The sequence below is a fragment of the Dipteris shenzhenensis genome, chromosome 21, assembly GCF_047967505.1.
Source record: "Dipteris shenzhenensis isolate YYH24624 ecotype China chromosome 21, Dip_SZ_1.0, whole genome shotgun sequence".
In the NCBI taxonomy this organism is placed as follows: Eukaryota; Viridiplantae; Streptophyta; class Polypodiopsida; order Gleicheniales; family Dipteridaceae; genus Dipteris; species Dipteris shenzhenensis.
This window is the reverse complement of record NC_141616.1, coordinates 32644204-32660062: the sequence shown is the minus strand read 5'-3', so window position 1 is coordinate 32660062 and position 15859 is coordinate 32644204. Positions and strand designations below refer to the sequence as shown.

General features: G+C 42.8%; 1 protein-coding gene across 1 annotated transcript; it reads right to left on the bottom strand.

The window, feature by feature from the left end:
- Positions 1 to 12458: 12458 nt before the first annotated feature.
- Positions 12459 to 15296, bottom strand: LOC147888756 (plant intracellular Ras-group-related LRR protein 3-like). Its single transcript, XM_087392988.1, has 4 exons — positions 14783 to 15296; positions 14159 to 14509; positions 13553 to 13719; positions 12459 to 13264 (listed from the first exon to the last, which is right to left on the bottom strand). The coding sequence occupies exons 1-4, from the start codon at positions 15119 to 15121 to the stop codon at positions 12619 to 12621; spliced, it is 1503 nt and encodes a 500-aa protein (XP_087249114.1). The 5' UTR covers positions 15122 to 15296; the 3' UTR covers positions 12459 to 12618.
- Between the last annotated feature and the right edge of the window lie 563 nt (positions 15297 to 15859).

Genomic DNA, 15859 nt, shown 5'->3' with positions numbered 1-15859 from the left:
GGGACCAGCAAGTGTTGATTGTGTGCATGTGGACTGTGATGTGTATGATGAGGTTAAGATTCAGTATTTACAAGATGATGGTGATTTAGATGATGAGCTAGATTGTGTTCTTGATGATGCACTGGATGATATGTTAGCATTGATCTCTTAGAGAAAGAATGTAAACACCAGTATATGCATGTTGAGCAGGATGGTAGTGATAGTGTGGTTGATGATCAGCTAGATGCTTTACTTGATAAGATTTTGCACTTGTGGCTGGTAATGACAAGAAAATATGTACTTCTTATGACCGTTCAGAAAATGAGGATATCAGTGAGGACAGGATGCCTAGCAAAGAGTGTGCTGATATGTTTGAGCATTCTACAGGTGGGAAGGATGTTTGTTTGCTCCTGGGTGATCTTGATAATTCATGTGATGGATTAAGTTTTGCAGCTTACAAGGTTGAGGCAATAGGGTTTGTTGAAAAGTCCCTAATCACAGATTATGAGCTAGTTGTGTCTGTGAGATCTATGTGTGAGGTAGTGACCTCAAAAGATGTGACTCATGTGAAGCTGAGCAAGACTCATGATACAAGTGTGATGGCTGATAGCCAGTGGAGTGGTGTGATGTCTTGGCAAAATATGCTATGGGATCCTGGAGGCTTAGTGAGGATGTGGGTATATGGAAGGAGCTGGTGGCTATATGGATTTGGTGTGTTGTTGATTCCTTTCGATTTAGGGGGATGGTGGATTATGCATATAAGGCAGTGGAGGGTTCAAAGTTATCCTTTTGATTCGGGAGGAGAAAAGCAGAGGCATAGAGTACAAGCTTGCTTTGTTTTTTATCCAGGTGGTTTGCTGATGATTTTCTTTAGCTGCTAGACATGAATGCCACAACAGAAGAGTGGGGTTGCTAAAGGTGTGTGAAGATTTTTGAAAACCCCAAACTCAACTTGTACATGTGTACATGAGTGATGTTCCGTATTGTGGTAAAGTCATGGGAGCACTCATTGACTCCGTGTGGGCGTCATGGATGTGTGGATATATGTGGCAATCAAGCTTTAGGCTTTGATGGAAAGCAGTGTGGTTGCAGCAGGCTAATCTAGAGCATGGCATCCAGAGTGTGATGGTGTTTTGTTGAGGGATGACATGTGCTTTCATGGTTGTCCCGAGTCCTTTCTGTATGAGGGCATGAGCATTTTTTTATCGTGGTTGTCTTGTAGATCCTTTGTGTCGGGATGGTGTTCACCATAAGTGGTAGTCTGGGCAACTAAACGCGAAGTGTTGGTAAAAAGACAAGTGATTGAATGCCTAACTAGAACGATATGTGCATCAACGTCTAAGATTTGGGAGATGAGCATTTAAGCTTGGTGTATGGATTTAAAAGAAAATCTTTGAGAGTGGTAAAAAGGTAGCATGAGGTGGCTAACTATGATGACGTGGCTATAATCAAAGGAATAATGCAACGGGCTACGTGATGATCTAGCTTGCAAACACGTACGTGGAGAAGGCGGCTGGAGATGGTCCTGGAAGCATATCGTGGGCACACAGAAGAGGAACACGAGAAAGGAGTAAGCGAAAAATCTCTGGAAGGAGGACGCGTCGTCGCCAAGAGGGGGGACGTGGGCTTGCAGGCTAGGAGGGATTGCACACAGAGAAAAGGAGACCGAGGATCTTTCAGGAGCTGGGGGAGTCGCCGAGAGGTGCATGATCAGTAGGAGAAGCCGAAAAGGAGATCACAGGAGGAAGGCTCTGCTGAGGAGCTCGTGGTGGAGGGATTCTGGGGAGTAGGGCATCACTACTACATAGGCCAGGGAATGCCTAGGCCATAGGAGGCATGAGTCTGTAAGTAGGGGAGAAGCTACGAGGTAGCTATTCACGTGTGAAGGCATAGACACACGACGGGGAGGTTGCTATGATCATGTGAAGGAGAGGCGACGGACTGTGGCAAGCAGGTAATCGCGTAGACTAAAGGAAGTTGGCTATTGCTTTGGAAGCTTCTGGACGGTGGAGGTGTCGCCACTTTGCAAGCTGAAAGGGCTTTGGGGGAAGATACATGAGTTTTGGGAGCTCTGTGTGCAGAAGAGCAGCTACAATGGCTCATGGATTTGGTTGGGAGAGCTTCTTGTGCGAGCATGGAGAATATCTTGGTCTTTAGATAAGCCATGAGCAGGAGGTCGTGAGTTTTGGCCGTAGGATTTCCATTGCCGACGCTTCGCTCTGCTTGGCAACAGTTCTCTTGGAGGCTATGACTCTTGTTGGAGGCTGCTGGAATGAAGGGCCGCTGCTTTGGAAGAGAGCTATGGGTGCTGAGGCTTGACGATAGAGGAGGCGATTGTGAAGGTGTGAGAAGAGGCTGTCGAAGCATGAAGAGGTGAAAGATAATAGAGGTGATTCATTGAGAGCATGCACAGGGTATATACGTATAGAGGCTGGTGGAGAGTTCATGGATTGAGACGAATTTGTTTGCATGGGAATCGGGCTGGAGAGAAGGGCCGTTGCAAGTGCTGGGTATTTTCACGTATGGGACTTGGGCTGTTGCCTTTGGAGGGAGCTGCTTCATGAAGGAGTGTAGTGGGCCGACAGTTGCATTTGTTGGAGCTAGGGAACTAGCTTATGGGAATCTTACTAGAGGGGTGATTGAAGCCAGGAACTTCTTGATTTCGTGAGTTACTGAACAAAATCATGGCGTCTCTATCATGGAGGCTGGGATATCTTGTCTGACCGTGGTTTCTTTGTGGGTGGTTGTCCGGTGAGTTGTGGGATTGGATGCATTATGAATCTGAATGCTTGTGAGTTATTGAGGGAAGTCCAGTCAGTAGGAGAGCTTGTGTTGATCTATATAACCCACTGGGTTGCTAGGTTGTTTGATTCCAGAAGAAATGTGGCCAGTGTATGTGCTGAATGTAGAGGAGTGTAGAGACAAGGATGTGGAATGAATGCCTTTTACCTTGTGATTGTGTTGTTCAGGTGTTTTAAACGTGGATGAGGGTGGTTGTGAAGGCGGATTGGGCTCTACTGCTTTTGTCTATCCAACGTCTTAGCTCTATCCATAGCCTGGCGGATGTTAGCTCTAGTAAGTGATAGCATCTCCCACATCTGAACCACAAAGCTCGCGGCATGAGACACTTTCTGAGGTATTCCAACTGTAGTTGGATTTGCTTGTCTATAACCATAGTTCAACTCAAACGGACTGAACCCTATAGAGGAACGTTTTCTATCATTGTAGTCAAATTCTAATAGTGGCAATCACGTGTCCCACGTATGTTGCCCCAGTGAAACATATGCTCTAAGCATATCCAAGTTTGGTTAACTATTTCTGTCTGACCATCCATTTCTGGATGATCCCCACTACTCATTCCCACCTCAATCCTTAGTGTCTCAAACACTGCAGTCCAAAAATGATTGGTGAATTTAACATCCCTATCTGACACTATGGATTTGCGTAATACATGCAGACGAAATATATGTTTAATAAGCAAATCCGTACCTTGCGGGGCACTAACAAACTCTTTAGTTGGAATGAAGTGAGCTATCTTGATAAGACGATCAACTACAACAAGAATAGAATCATATCCACCTTGTGTTGTAGAGAGACCTACAATAAAGTCCATGGAAATGCTATCCCACCTACTTAGTGGTATTTCCAAGTGCTGTAAAAGTCCAAGTGGATTCACCCATTCTGCCTTACTTACTCGACACGAAACACGTCACATATTCATGAATATGTTTTTTCATTTTTGACCAAAAGAAATCTCGTTTCACGAGATCATACATCTTCTCGACTCCTAGATGTCCCGCACATGGGTTATCATGGCACTGTTGAATGACTCTTTGCCTAAGATCATTCTGGTTAGGTACTACTAGGATACTACTACCTTGCCAATTCTTTTCAGCATACCATCTCTTATGGTATATCTTGGCCTCTCCTGAATGCCAGGTCACCTTTTTCCCCTGGCTTTACATGAGTCTTAGGCCAAAGGCTCTGGACGAACTCGTCCACCTTTTGAGTTTCTCTAATCTCGACCACTAGAGCACTCTCTAATACCGTGAAACTCATATTATGCATAATGCGTGATAACGCATCAGTAACTTTATTATCCTTCCCTCTTCAGCCGTTGAGTTACTCCTGCATCAGTTCTTCCCACCTAGCTTGGCGGCCTCTCAAGTCAGGTTATTTACAAAAATATTTCAGAGTATCATGATCAACATCAACATAAAACTCTGATCCATATAAATAATGTCTCCATGTTTTCAAAGCATGGACAACAACATACAACTCCAATTCATGAGTTGGCCAATTTTGTTGAGAGGGAGAAAGCTTCTTGCTTTCAAAGGCTGCTGACCTTCCCTCTTCGACGAGAACTGCTCCTGCCGCAATGCCACTTGCATCAGTTTCAATGAAAAACGGTTTTTGGGAATCAACTATTTTTAATACCGGTCCTAAGACCACTGCTTGTTTTATGGTATTAAAACTTTCTTGTTGATTCTGTCCCCATATAAAAGGTACTTTATCTGAGGTTAGATCAATCAATGGCGATACTATCTCGGAATACCCCTTTATATGCCTTCGATAAAATTGGACAAATCCCAAGAATGATTGCAAAGTAGTCAAGCTCTAAGGGTTAGGCCAAGTCAGTATCGCAGACACTTTCTTTGGATCCATTTCCACCCCCTCAGGGGTAACCATGAATCCTACATATTCAAGTCTTACTATATACAGTACAATTTTCTTTTTATTTACATTGAGACTGGCTTTCCTCAAAGTACTGAACACTATTCTTAAGTGTTCATGATGCTCAGCAATACTTTTGTTGCAGATAAGAATATTGTCAATAAAATGTACTATAAACTTCCCGATATACGGGCGTAGTAAATCATTCATAAGCATGACAAATGTAGCGGGAGCATTGGTAAGTCCAAACGGCACTACCAAAAAACTCATAATGTCCAAACTTGCTTCTAAAAGTGGTTTTATGCACATCCTCAGCTCTAATACGGATCTGATGATAGCCACATTTAAGATCCGTCTTTCTTTTTCTTCAATATCACTGGCGAAGCAAAAGGTGAGAAACTGGGCTGAATCTGCCCTAGTTTGAGGTATTCTTCCAATTGTCTTCGCACCTCCGCTTCTCCGGTGAAATATAGGGAGGTTTATTTACAGGTTCTACCCTCGGGATTAGTTCAATCTTATGCTGAACATTCCACTCTGGAGGTAATCCATAAGGCAACTCATCCCTAAAACAGTCGGAGAACTCCTCTCCTATTTGATCAGCCAACTTGGCCATCTCCCCATCTTGGGTAACATCAGTGCTAGCCGAAGGATCATCAATCGGCTCTACCGATGCTGTACAAAGAAACAAAAACTATTCTTCAGTTTTTTGAACTTCCATTACGGAAACCAACGGTCCCTAGGGTATATCATTTTCACCTCGTAAGACATACATCACATCATTCATCTTGAACTGATAAATGTGCTTTTTCCAATCTATGGTTGGATTCTTCCTAGAATGCCAAGCCTTACCCAAGGCTATATCTACATGAGCAAGCTTTGTCATTTCGAAATCAAGCTTCTCTGCATAGTCCTAAATTCGAAGTTCCAACTAGGTAACCCTTTGGTCCCATACTTCAGTTGAACTTCATTCTGCCATCCTGACTGTATATGGATAGTCAAATGGGCTAGTCTTTAATTTCAGCCTCTTTATAAGCTTGGAGTTAATTACATTGTGCGTTGACCATAGTTAGGAAAAATAGAAACGGGGAACAGAAACGAAAACGCAAACGCAAACGAAAACGAAAACGTTTTGGGATTTTTGGGAGGGCTGAAACAGGGAAATGCCACGTCAACAAGGGGTTTTTTAGAAAAGGGAGTTTTGAGATGAGAACACCCACATTTAGAATGCTCCAGCTACAACCTACCTGTAACTTAAAATATAGTGCATAATACTTACCACAACGTCACTTAGAAGTTAGAACTCAGAACAAGTTACAAATTAGAACTTGGAAGTTAACTTAGAAGGCTGAAAGAGAGGGCTGAAAGAGAGGGATGGAGGAGGGCTGAAGCCTAAAAGAGAGCTGAAGGAGTGGAGTTTGAGCTTTGAAGGAGGGCTGAAGGGGAGTAGATGATGATCGAGGGTTGAAGCACCGTCCATGAGAGAAAGTGTACAAAGGAGTGAATGGGGCTCAAGGAGGGCTGGAAAACCTTGAGGATGGAGAGAGTATGAAACTGAAGGAGTGGAAGGAGTGAAACATTGCACAGGAGGCCAAAATCGAAATCAAAACAACCAAAATCGGGCTGGCGGTACATTTTCGAGACCCTAGAGGCTTTGTTTTTGAAACGGGCCGTTTTTGTGCCCTGAAACGCATTTCAGACTGGCTGAAACGTTTCAGCCAGCCATTTCAGGGTCCTAAAACGTTTTAGACCCTAAAACGTGTTTCAGGATGCAGGCTTCTCTAAAACGGCGTTTCAGCCTATCTAGGCTCTGAAACGCGTTTCAGCGTAATTGTGGCGTTGACGCTAAGTCAAACACAATGACATCATTATTAGCTACTTGCCCCTTCATCTTAATTAACTCCGTATCGTTAAAGGCTATATACCCCGTTGCTGCGGGCTTTGATAGGATATTATCAAGTGCACTGTTTACTAGCTTAGCAACAGACACACATAACAAAACAAGTACTGACCTTTGAGAAGATCCCGCTAGTTGAATCTACATCCGTTCTGCTCTGGGACTCCCCTCCATCTCCACATCACACTCTGAGATCACCATCTCAGCCATCTGACGATCCTTGTTTCGTGGACAATCTTTCCACTAGTGAGGCTGATGGTATCCAAAACACAAGCCTTCTCTCCTCGCTTTTTCTTTTTGCTCTGAAGTCAAAGAAGACTTCGACCAAGCCCGGACTGCCATTGGTGTTACTTTTCTTTTCACTCCAATGGTGGTACTTGGTATAAGGAGTCTCAACTCGCTTCGCCTACTTGGCTTGGCCACTAGGCTGTGATGCACTAGTGCCCTTTGCTAACCCACTTCTTCTTAAACCTAGTTTTCTTCGGGTACTCATACCGAGTCCCAACCTGCACAAACCCACTTCATCTATTTCTTTTTGCATCCTCATAGTTCAAGGCTATGGCAATTGCTTCATGTAGCATGTTCGCATACTTAGCCCGAACTTCCATCTTCATCCATTCGTTCAAGCCAAAAATAAAATCCTTTACCTGAACCGACTAAGGTAGAGGTTCATAAACTTTCATTACACTTTCTCTAAACTTATCAGTGTATTCAGCCACTGATAAATTTCTCTGAAGAAGGTTTCTATACTGATCCCAAGCTCGGGATGCTTCGTCAGGAGGTAAGAAGTGTTTTCTAAATCCTTTTTTAAACCCCTCCCAAGTAGTGGATGCCATTCCATCCTTCTGTTGTTTTATCCACCATCTATCCGCTACCTCATTAAACATGTGGGTGGCCTCGCGGATTTTCTTCATATCATTTCTAATTTCACAAATGGCGAAAGCCTCATCCCATTTGTGTAACCAAGTCTCTATGATATCAGAACTATGATCAGACATCCAACCAGAATACTTTTCTAGCCTATAATTGGCAATGTTAGGCACCTTAGCCCTCCTAGGCTTGACTGTGTAAACACTAGTTTCAGGCTCCATTGGAGCTTTACCTTTCTCTTCATGAGATGGTCTGATAGACATACTGCGAACTAATTTCCTGAGCGCAGATTGCCCTACATTTGCTTGCAATTGTTGGGCCAAAATCTGTTGCAAAGCATCTTCCAATAATGCAATTCTACCAGATAGTGTATGGCCTGCTGGGTGCAACACCTGCAAGGTCGGCCGGACTCTCGACTTTACAGGATCCACTCTCGAAGCTTCTTCAACTTCCATTTAAGTCGATTGGTTTTTCTCTTTTTTTTCAACACACACCTAAACTATATCTACGATCAAAAGTCCAACTTCCCAAATTACAGCTAAACTACAAGTCAAAACCGCATTCCCTTATGCTAGGGAAACTCCTGCAATCTCAGAAACCTCAAATCCTAAGGCAAAATGAATGAACGTATACCACAACTGATCTTAAAAAGCATAGAAAGCTCCCTGGTCATTCACGCTGCATGGAAAGATCAATTTCTCCCTGTAAGCCACCCCAGAACAACCTCAACGTAAACTACACTTCTAAGCAAAGCGTCGCTCCAGCTCCCTTCTTCAACCACAGCTCTGATACCAAATATTAAATACCAAATCATATATTCGTAAAGTCTTCAAACCAGATCTGTTTGCTAGAAATCACAAGTGAGGGCACGTTGTAGTTCCACCCAACCTTTTCTTTGTGTTCATAAGCTCGAATCACTAATCCACGTTAAAGTTCATGCTTCTTTAATCAACAGAGCCCACAATTCCCTTGAGGGATCTAGTTTGCCACATGTCCTCATTCTAGGGTACCTCTTAAATGCATCATTATACGCCTCTCTTGGGATATCAGTTAATTCACTTGCCCCTAGGCACATTTACACATTTAATGCATTTAAGACCCATAGCCTTAGACCCATCTAGTCCGTGCCCTATCACCCTCATCAAGGACCTTGACATTAATTCCTTTGACCATTTACCTGAAGCCCAATAAATTATAATACAAACATTGATCCTCTAAAAGAAAATGTCCTCTCACCCTTCCGAGGCCACGTTACCTCAACTTGAGCGTAACAGGAACTATCTCAATTATCTTTCATCCACGATCTAATTGTTATATCCATGCATGAACATAATGTGGCTAGTGTCATGGAGGTTAAGTTAGCCTATGGGCATGTGTCGTAACCATGGGATAGTTAAGACAAGTGGTCCCTTTGGTATACTAAGGGGAGTCTTAGGCTTGAGACACCTAAGACACCCTACATCTATACAAGCAAGAGCCATTGCTCACTTGGGTCATTCTCGGGAGTGGGGCCTCTCGATAATACCAAGCTAGGATGAGAGCCCATCTAGGCATGTGTCTCCCTAACAACATCTATGCGCGGATGGGGTTGCGTGGTATGGGACGCCTAGCCTCACTATGATCAGAGGTTGCCTGAACTCTAGCTCGAGGTGGAGGGGTTGCGTGGTATGGGACGCGTAGCCTTACATGGGATTGAATATGGTTGGAGGTTGCCTGCTCTCTGGCTTGCGGATGGGGTTGCGTGGTATGGGACGCATAGCCTTTCCTGGGATTGACTATGGTCGAAGGTTGCCTGAACTCTAGATCGTGGATCCTGAGGGATCTTCGGTTGGGTGGTGACGCACTAGCCAACACCTTTTGTGTCCCTGTGTTTGTATACTGATGTTGGGCTATGTTTGCTGGTTAGCATACAAATAGAGGAGATCCTGAAACCCCAGCTTGGGGGTTGTTTCACTAACAGCCCAGTGGAGTGAAAGGGAGCTAAAAGGCCCTAAGAATTTTTGTAAGGGAAGGTAGCACAAAGTGTAGTTCAAAGAATCAAGCCATGGGCCACACAACGTTTGGCATTGATGCACAATGATACGATAGGCTACATGATTGATACGCCATCATTGGTAGGTAGCAATTGTGACCATGGATGCTAGACATGTTCATACAGAACCGATTAGACTTTAGACATGGATCTTATAAATATATATAAATATATAGATTCGGTTACTACATTTAATACGTGTCACATATTAAACTTTAACTTTAAAGTCTATGCACTTAGCGCACTATACATTCAAGATTTAGCATTAAATATTGTAGAGACAATGAACTCTAGTCAAGGACTTGCAAATCGCAACTCAGAATGAAATTAAATCCAAACAACAAGAGGGCGCTTGCAATGCAAATGGCCACTACCAAAACATACCGACATAGTGGAGTCCAAAAATCTACGATATGTCACCATAGGTCATAATTGAATGTTGTTAGGTCATAAAATAAACATCAAGATCATGATTGAAATGAAGCTCAAATTCCATGTCAAGAGTAATAAATGACAATGGAGGTGAGAAGATTTACAGTATTTGAAAACCAACATCACCTACTTTATAAAATTTGAAAAACTTATTACCCACACAAAAAAAGGTATTACTTTTTTTTTTGAAGTGTCTTAAGTGTGTCTCAAAGACACGTATGTTTCCAAAGCTCTTCAATATCTTATCTGTAAGACACTCATTTCTAAACAACAATGTTTGTGACATTCATAGGCAATTTAATACACAAAGCATTTGTCCACTTTATGAAGAAATGGCCTAAATTGATTGAGAGTGTCAAGAATTCAAGACCATGATAGAAGCTTAGCCACACTTGCAAATCAAATGCTTTTGATCTCACAAAGGGGGAGAAAGGCCCTCCCTAAATTTTGCAAAAGTAGTGGGGTATCATAGAGTGTTTCCTTACCTACAACATAGTAGCCAAATGATATAGTGATTTAAAGAACGGCAAATTAGTGGAGTGTGCAAGGAATATGATGCAAACCAAAGATATGATAAATGAGATTTGAGCAAAAATAATATATTTGGCCTAAGACATAGCAACATGATGGTGTGGGAAAATGAAAGAGCCACACCACAATAGAACATGCAAAGGAGTATAATTCTTTACATCCCAACAATATGGAGGGAAGGGATATTCCCCAAGAGAAAATGATATGATGTGGCAAGGATGTAAATTAGAGAGAGGGAGAGAGAGAGAGAACACCCAAAGTATCTTGATGAGTTAAAAATTAGTAAGAGGAACCAAATTTATCAGCTCCCAATTGTAGACAGAACTACAAAAGGCTCCATAATGTGACAGTCAATTCTTGATAGCCCACTATTAGGCGAAAAACAATGAATAGTTTGGAGCCCATCTCTGAGTCCAGCCCGCAACTACGCCATGCAAAATAAAGAGATGGTGATGAGCTGTAGTAAGTTCATTCCACACCACTAGAAAGAATGCATGACTCAGCCATTGAGGGTGATAATACGTTACGACCTCGCTTCAATTATAATTACTGCATATTCACAATTCAGTCCACACTCTCTCAAGGCCATAGGGACCAAAAAACAAACAAACAAACATGAACCCAATCTTAAACGAAAATTTCAGATCCAGCTCTGGAAAACAACTACCATAGAAGTATCATGTAATTATGTGCCTTCCCCTTCCAGCTGATCACAAGACACTAAGATACTTTCTTGCGCAGCCTGGATTCAATGCACAAACCTTATCTTAAACAAAACACTCAGATCCAGCTCTGGAAAACAGCTACCATAGAATTATCATGTAACTATGTGCCTTCCCCTTCAGGGCTGATGATAAGACACTTAGATACTTTCCTGCACAGCCCGGATTCAATGTAGTCATATGACTTACATCTAATACAGGAAGGACAAAGAAAATGTGGTTGCAGATGCAATGTGGGCTAAACATTGTCTGATGACTCCACTATATATAACTGGATTGGACAATGCTGACTCCACTATATAACTGGATTGGATGCATGGCATTCAATCCGAATATATCCAGCCATATTTTCAGACTTGCAAGACCTCTCATGTTAGGATCATTCCAAGGTTAAATTGCACAATGGCTGCTTGTGGTTCCAGGAGAGATTTTATTTAAACCCTAGTCAGACTTAAGAATGTTGGTGTCAAGGAAGATGCATTGATTTGTTTCACTGTCTATAAACCCTCCTCTTTCTTTTCTTAACATTAATAGGGCCCATACATAGTGCATGTAAGTAGCCTGAGCGCTCGTCTGCATCCAAAAGCGGTGGAGCAGACGAGATCAATCTCGCATGTAGGATGAGGAGCTTGAGAGCCAAGTCATGCTGTCAGCTATGGAAGGACATATGGGCATCACAAAGACCTATGAAAGGATAAAACATAATTTCTTTTGGAGGTTCTTTGGAGAAATGTAGTGAAACGTGTTACTGAATGCTTGGCATGTCAGCAAAATAAAGTGGACAGCAGACTTCCAGCTGGTTTTTTGGAGCCATTGCCCATTCCAGAAGGCAAATGGACTCACATAGCTATGGACGCATCATTGAGATGCCTCCTACAGCCACAGGATGGGACAGCATCTACGTGGTGTTGACAGGCTCACAAAATAAGGCCATTCATGTCTACCAATACGGTATTCAGCATCTCACGTTGCTTGACAGTTCATCAAACCTTCAAAACTCTTAGGATCAATTCAACCCCAATAAAGTTTCCTATAGCTCCATTGAATGAAAAACACTCTTCAAGCAGATGATGACTTCAAATCATCATTTCAAAAGTATACTGCTTCTGTCAAGTAGTCATTAACATAAAATGGCCGTGCATGCCCTTTTCCTAATCAGGCAGGGTAGATGTTTTCTAAGCCTTTAACAAAATAACTAAACAGGCTTTCGCGTCATTAAGTACTGCCCTAATTTTGTAGCACACAACGAAATACTTCTTATGCACGTGCCTTTGGTGCATAATTCAAGAATCATGGCATTGGCCACATTGTAAATTCATTCTCGGATTTAAACATCAACAAAAATACAAAAGAGAATCTGATTCACCCCCATCTTCAGGTGCTGTTTTGTTTTGCCAGTAAAGGGGCACAGCATACAATACTACAGACAAGATATAATTATGATATATAATGATATGCAGTAATGTGTTGAAGAGAAGTTGCCTTCACAACTGTTGCTCCAAATAATCTTCGCTTCCACGGCCCTGGAGTCCGAACGACATCTGTCCATCAGATACTCTGGAAAACATTCTTGATAACCAGGATCCACCCAATCCCCAGGGTGACTGTTTGGTCTGCTGTTGGTGCTCTTCTGCTAACCGCCGTCTCTGTTCCTCCTCCAAATAGTTCTCCCATTTTCTGTTCATAAAGGCGATGATTGCTTCCGTCCCAGCTTCAACAACTTCCAATGGAGGACATATAAAAGGATTATCCTTGAGGTTTATCTTCTTCACATTTTGCAACCTTCCAAAAGAGTCTGGCAGTCTTCGAATTTGATTGCAACTCAAATTCAGATCAATCAAGCAAACCATATCACCAATGGTATCAGGAACAGTTTGGAGATCCATAAAATTGCAACTGGCATCTAAAATCTCAAGATTGGAGAGGTTCCCAATTGCTGAGGGCAACGCCTTGAGGTGATTAAATCTCACTTCAAGGCATTTCAGTGACTTCAAGTTGCAAATTGAAGCTGGCAGGGACCGTAGCTTATTCCATTGAACAGACAGATGTTGCAGATTGAGCAAACCAGATCCAATTTTTGAGGGCAGAAAGGTGAGTTGATTCAAATTGGCTTTAAGTGACACCAAAGAACTGCAAGTCCACACAAAAAGTGAAACACTCAAAAACCATACTGGAGAAAGTACACCCATTTTAATTTCACATAAACAAAAGAGGGGAAAGTGCCCAAAAAAAGCTTGAAACCTTACTGTGAAGAACATTTGAATCATACAAGCAAATGAGAGTGGAAGACAGAGCAGACAAAATATGCACACCCCTTGCCCAGGGTGTGCATGTGGGCTGCAGGTTCCAGTGCTAGTGCCTCCTTTCAACTCTCAGCTGATGCATTCTGTGAAAAATTTCAGAGACAAAGAGCCATACCTGCATTGTAAAAGACTTTCAGGAAGGGTGCTCAGCTTGTTTTCAGAAACATTCAGAATCTTTAGGTTCTTCAGCAGACCTATTGAATCAGGAAGAGATCCCAGTTCATTATTTTCCAGATTAAAAGTCTCAAGGTTTGTAAGCCCACCAATAGAGTCCGAAAGAGCCTGTTAAGATTCAGAAGGTCCACGCAGATAAAAGTTAATGCAGACTCCCTAAAGAAGACCAAATCTTAAAAATGAAAAATTCCAATATCAGCTCTGTTCAGCATATCAGTAGGTGAGGAAAGCTGTGTATAACTTGCAGGTTTTGTATGACTCGCGGGGTGCCAAACGAGAGGGCTAGGCAGCAGGTGGTAAAAAAACATAATAAACATTACCCCCCCTTGACACGCCCTCAAATAGCTTATGTTACATCCCTCACTACTCATTGTAAGCCAGTAGAAGACACATACTGACAGCTAAGGGTGCACTATGTTGAGGGTACGATTAGCGTCTGTATGGAGATAGACGGGTTAAAAGCACTCATCCATTATAACTGGTGATATGGGGCCATTACAGTAGAAAAGCACCTAGCGAAGCAAATGAAACAGTAGCGTGACTTTACCTCCAAGTTATTACATGACAAGTCCAATGTGACTATCGTCGTTATTTTACCGAAAGTGTCCGGTAGATAGGATATACCACGTCCCTTCAATTGCACTTCCTCTAGGGGACCTTCTTCTGCGGCTCGCAAAATACGCACAACTTCCTCGTTTACACTATTATCGACTCCAGGATTCTGCTGCAGACCATCGGAACTCTCCAAATCGAAGGAGGAAGACAGCTTGATCATGTCTTCTTCGGCGTCCTTTAACAACGCTTCATAAGCGTGATAAAGTTCATCCGTCTGGATAATTTCTTCGTGTGGCAACTTGGCAATTTGCGCAGCCTCACGCAGGTCTTTTTCTTTCTGCGCCTGAGAAAATACAACAGAACGCTGCCGTCATCAAAACTCTGGAAATGAAAAGTCATCTCTATCGTATCAAACGTTGTTTTAAGTCTCACTGAAAACTCAAAACACAAAGCCTATTTAATAGTCACAATCAGTAAAAAGAGCTCTCATAGAAACGCCGTTGGCCGACTCCCTGTAGATTGAAGCTTACAATTGCAAAAGATTTACCGAATCGTTTCTTCAAAATTCCACACACCACTCCAGGAATCAGAGACATATTCAAAACACCGATCTCACCTGAACGGCTCTCCACTGCGCCCGCTCCATCCCGGGGGGCGCCGGGTCCAAAACGAGGCGCTCCAGGTCCGAGGAAAGGGCAGCGTCGATGTGAGCAATGGAACGGCGGGCGAGTTCGAAAGCCTCATGGTCGGGGGGCTCACCGAGGGACAGGAGCTTGGATCGGCATTCAGAAACATCAGCGAGGGCAGACTGGAGGGCGAGGCTACGGTGGAGGAGAGGATCGAGGGGAGAAATGGGAGGGGAAGGAAGGGAAGGGAGGTGCAAATCAAGGACGTGATCGCGAGAGGGATTATTGGAAGCCATAGCCAGGTCCTCCATCATCATCGCCATAGCCATGAAGAAGAAGACAATTCAATGAAGAAGCAGAAGAAGAAGAAGACACTTCCCACAAAAGTATCCCCTCTTGGCCATTCCCCTTTGTCCTCTCCCTTTTGGACTCTTTTGGCCTGCCCTTCCAAAGGCCTCTCTCATACTCGCTATTTTTATTCACCCCTTATTTGTTCATGGTTCCTCGCACTAGGCACCCTTTCGCCTTATTAGATGCCCTCAAGACAGCACAAAACCAACAAGATGAACTTCACCACCATCAGGATGAACTTCATTCATGTGGCCTCCCCAGATGGAAAAGGGGGCAAGAGAAGAAGAAGAAGAAGAAGGGGGGAGAGAGAGAGAGAGAGAGAGAGAGAGAGAGAGAGAGAAGAAGAGAGACCCAGACAGAGATAGAGACAGAGACAGAGACAGAGAAAGATGGGGTACAAATAGCAAGATCAATTATACAAATAGCAAGTTCAACTCTAGGCCAATCATAAAAATGTGTGCACAAATCCATCAAAATGTAATTTTCACTTTCCGTAAACAAGTGAGTCTTTACTATAGCCTACCTATCCAAAACTAGCACCGCATGACCACTTCTCCCAAGGATAATATCAAATAATGTTGTTCTAATTCAAATAACGTTTGCACATTATAGTTAACTTAAAACACAACCTAATTTTCGCATTTCTAAAAGGAGGTAGAACGAAGTAGGAAAATTTTAGCGATGAGACACAACATTAGGTCCATCAGACCTAATCA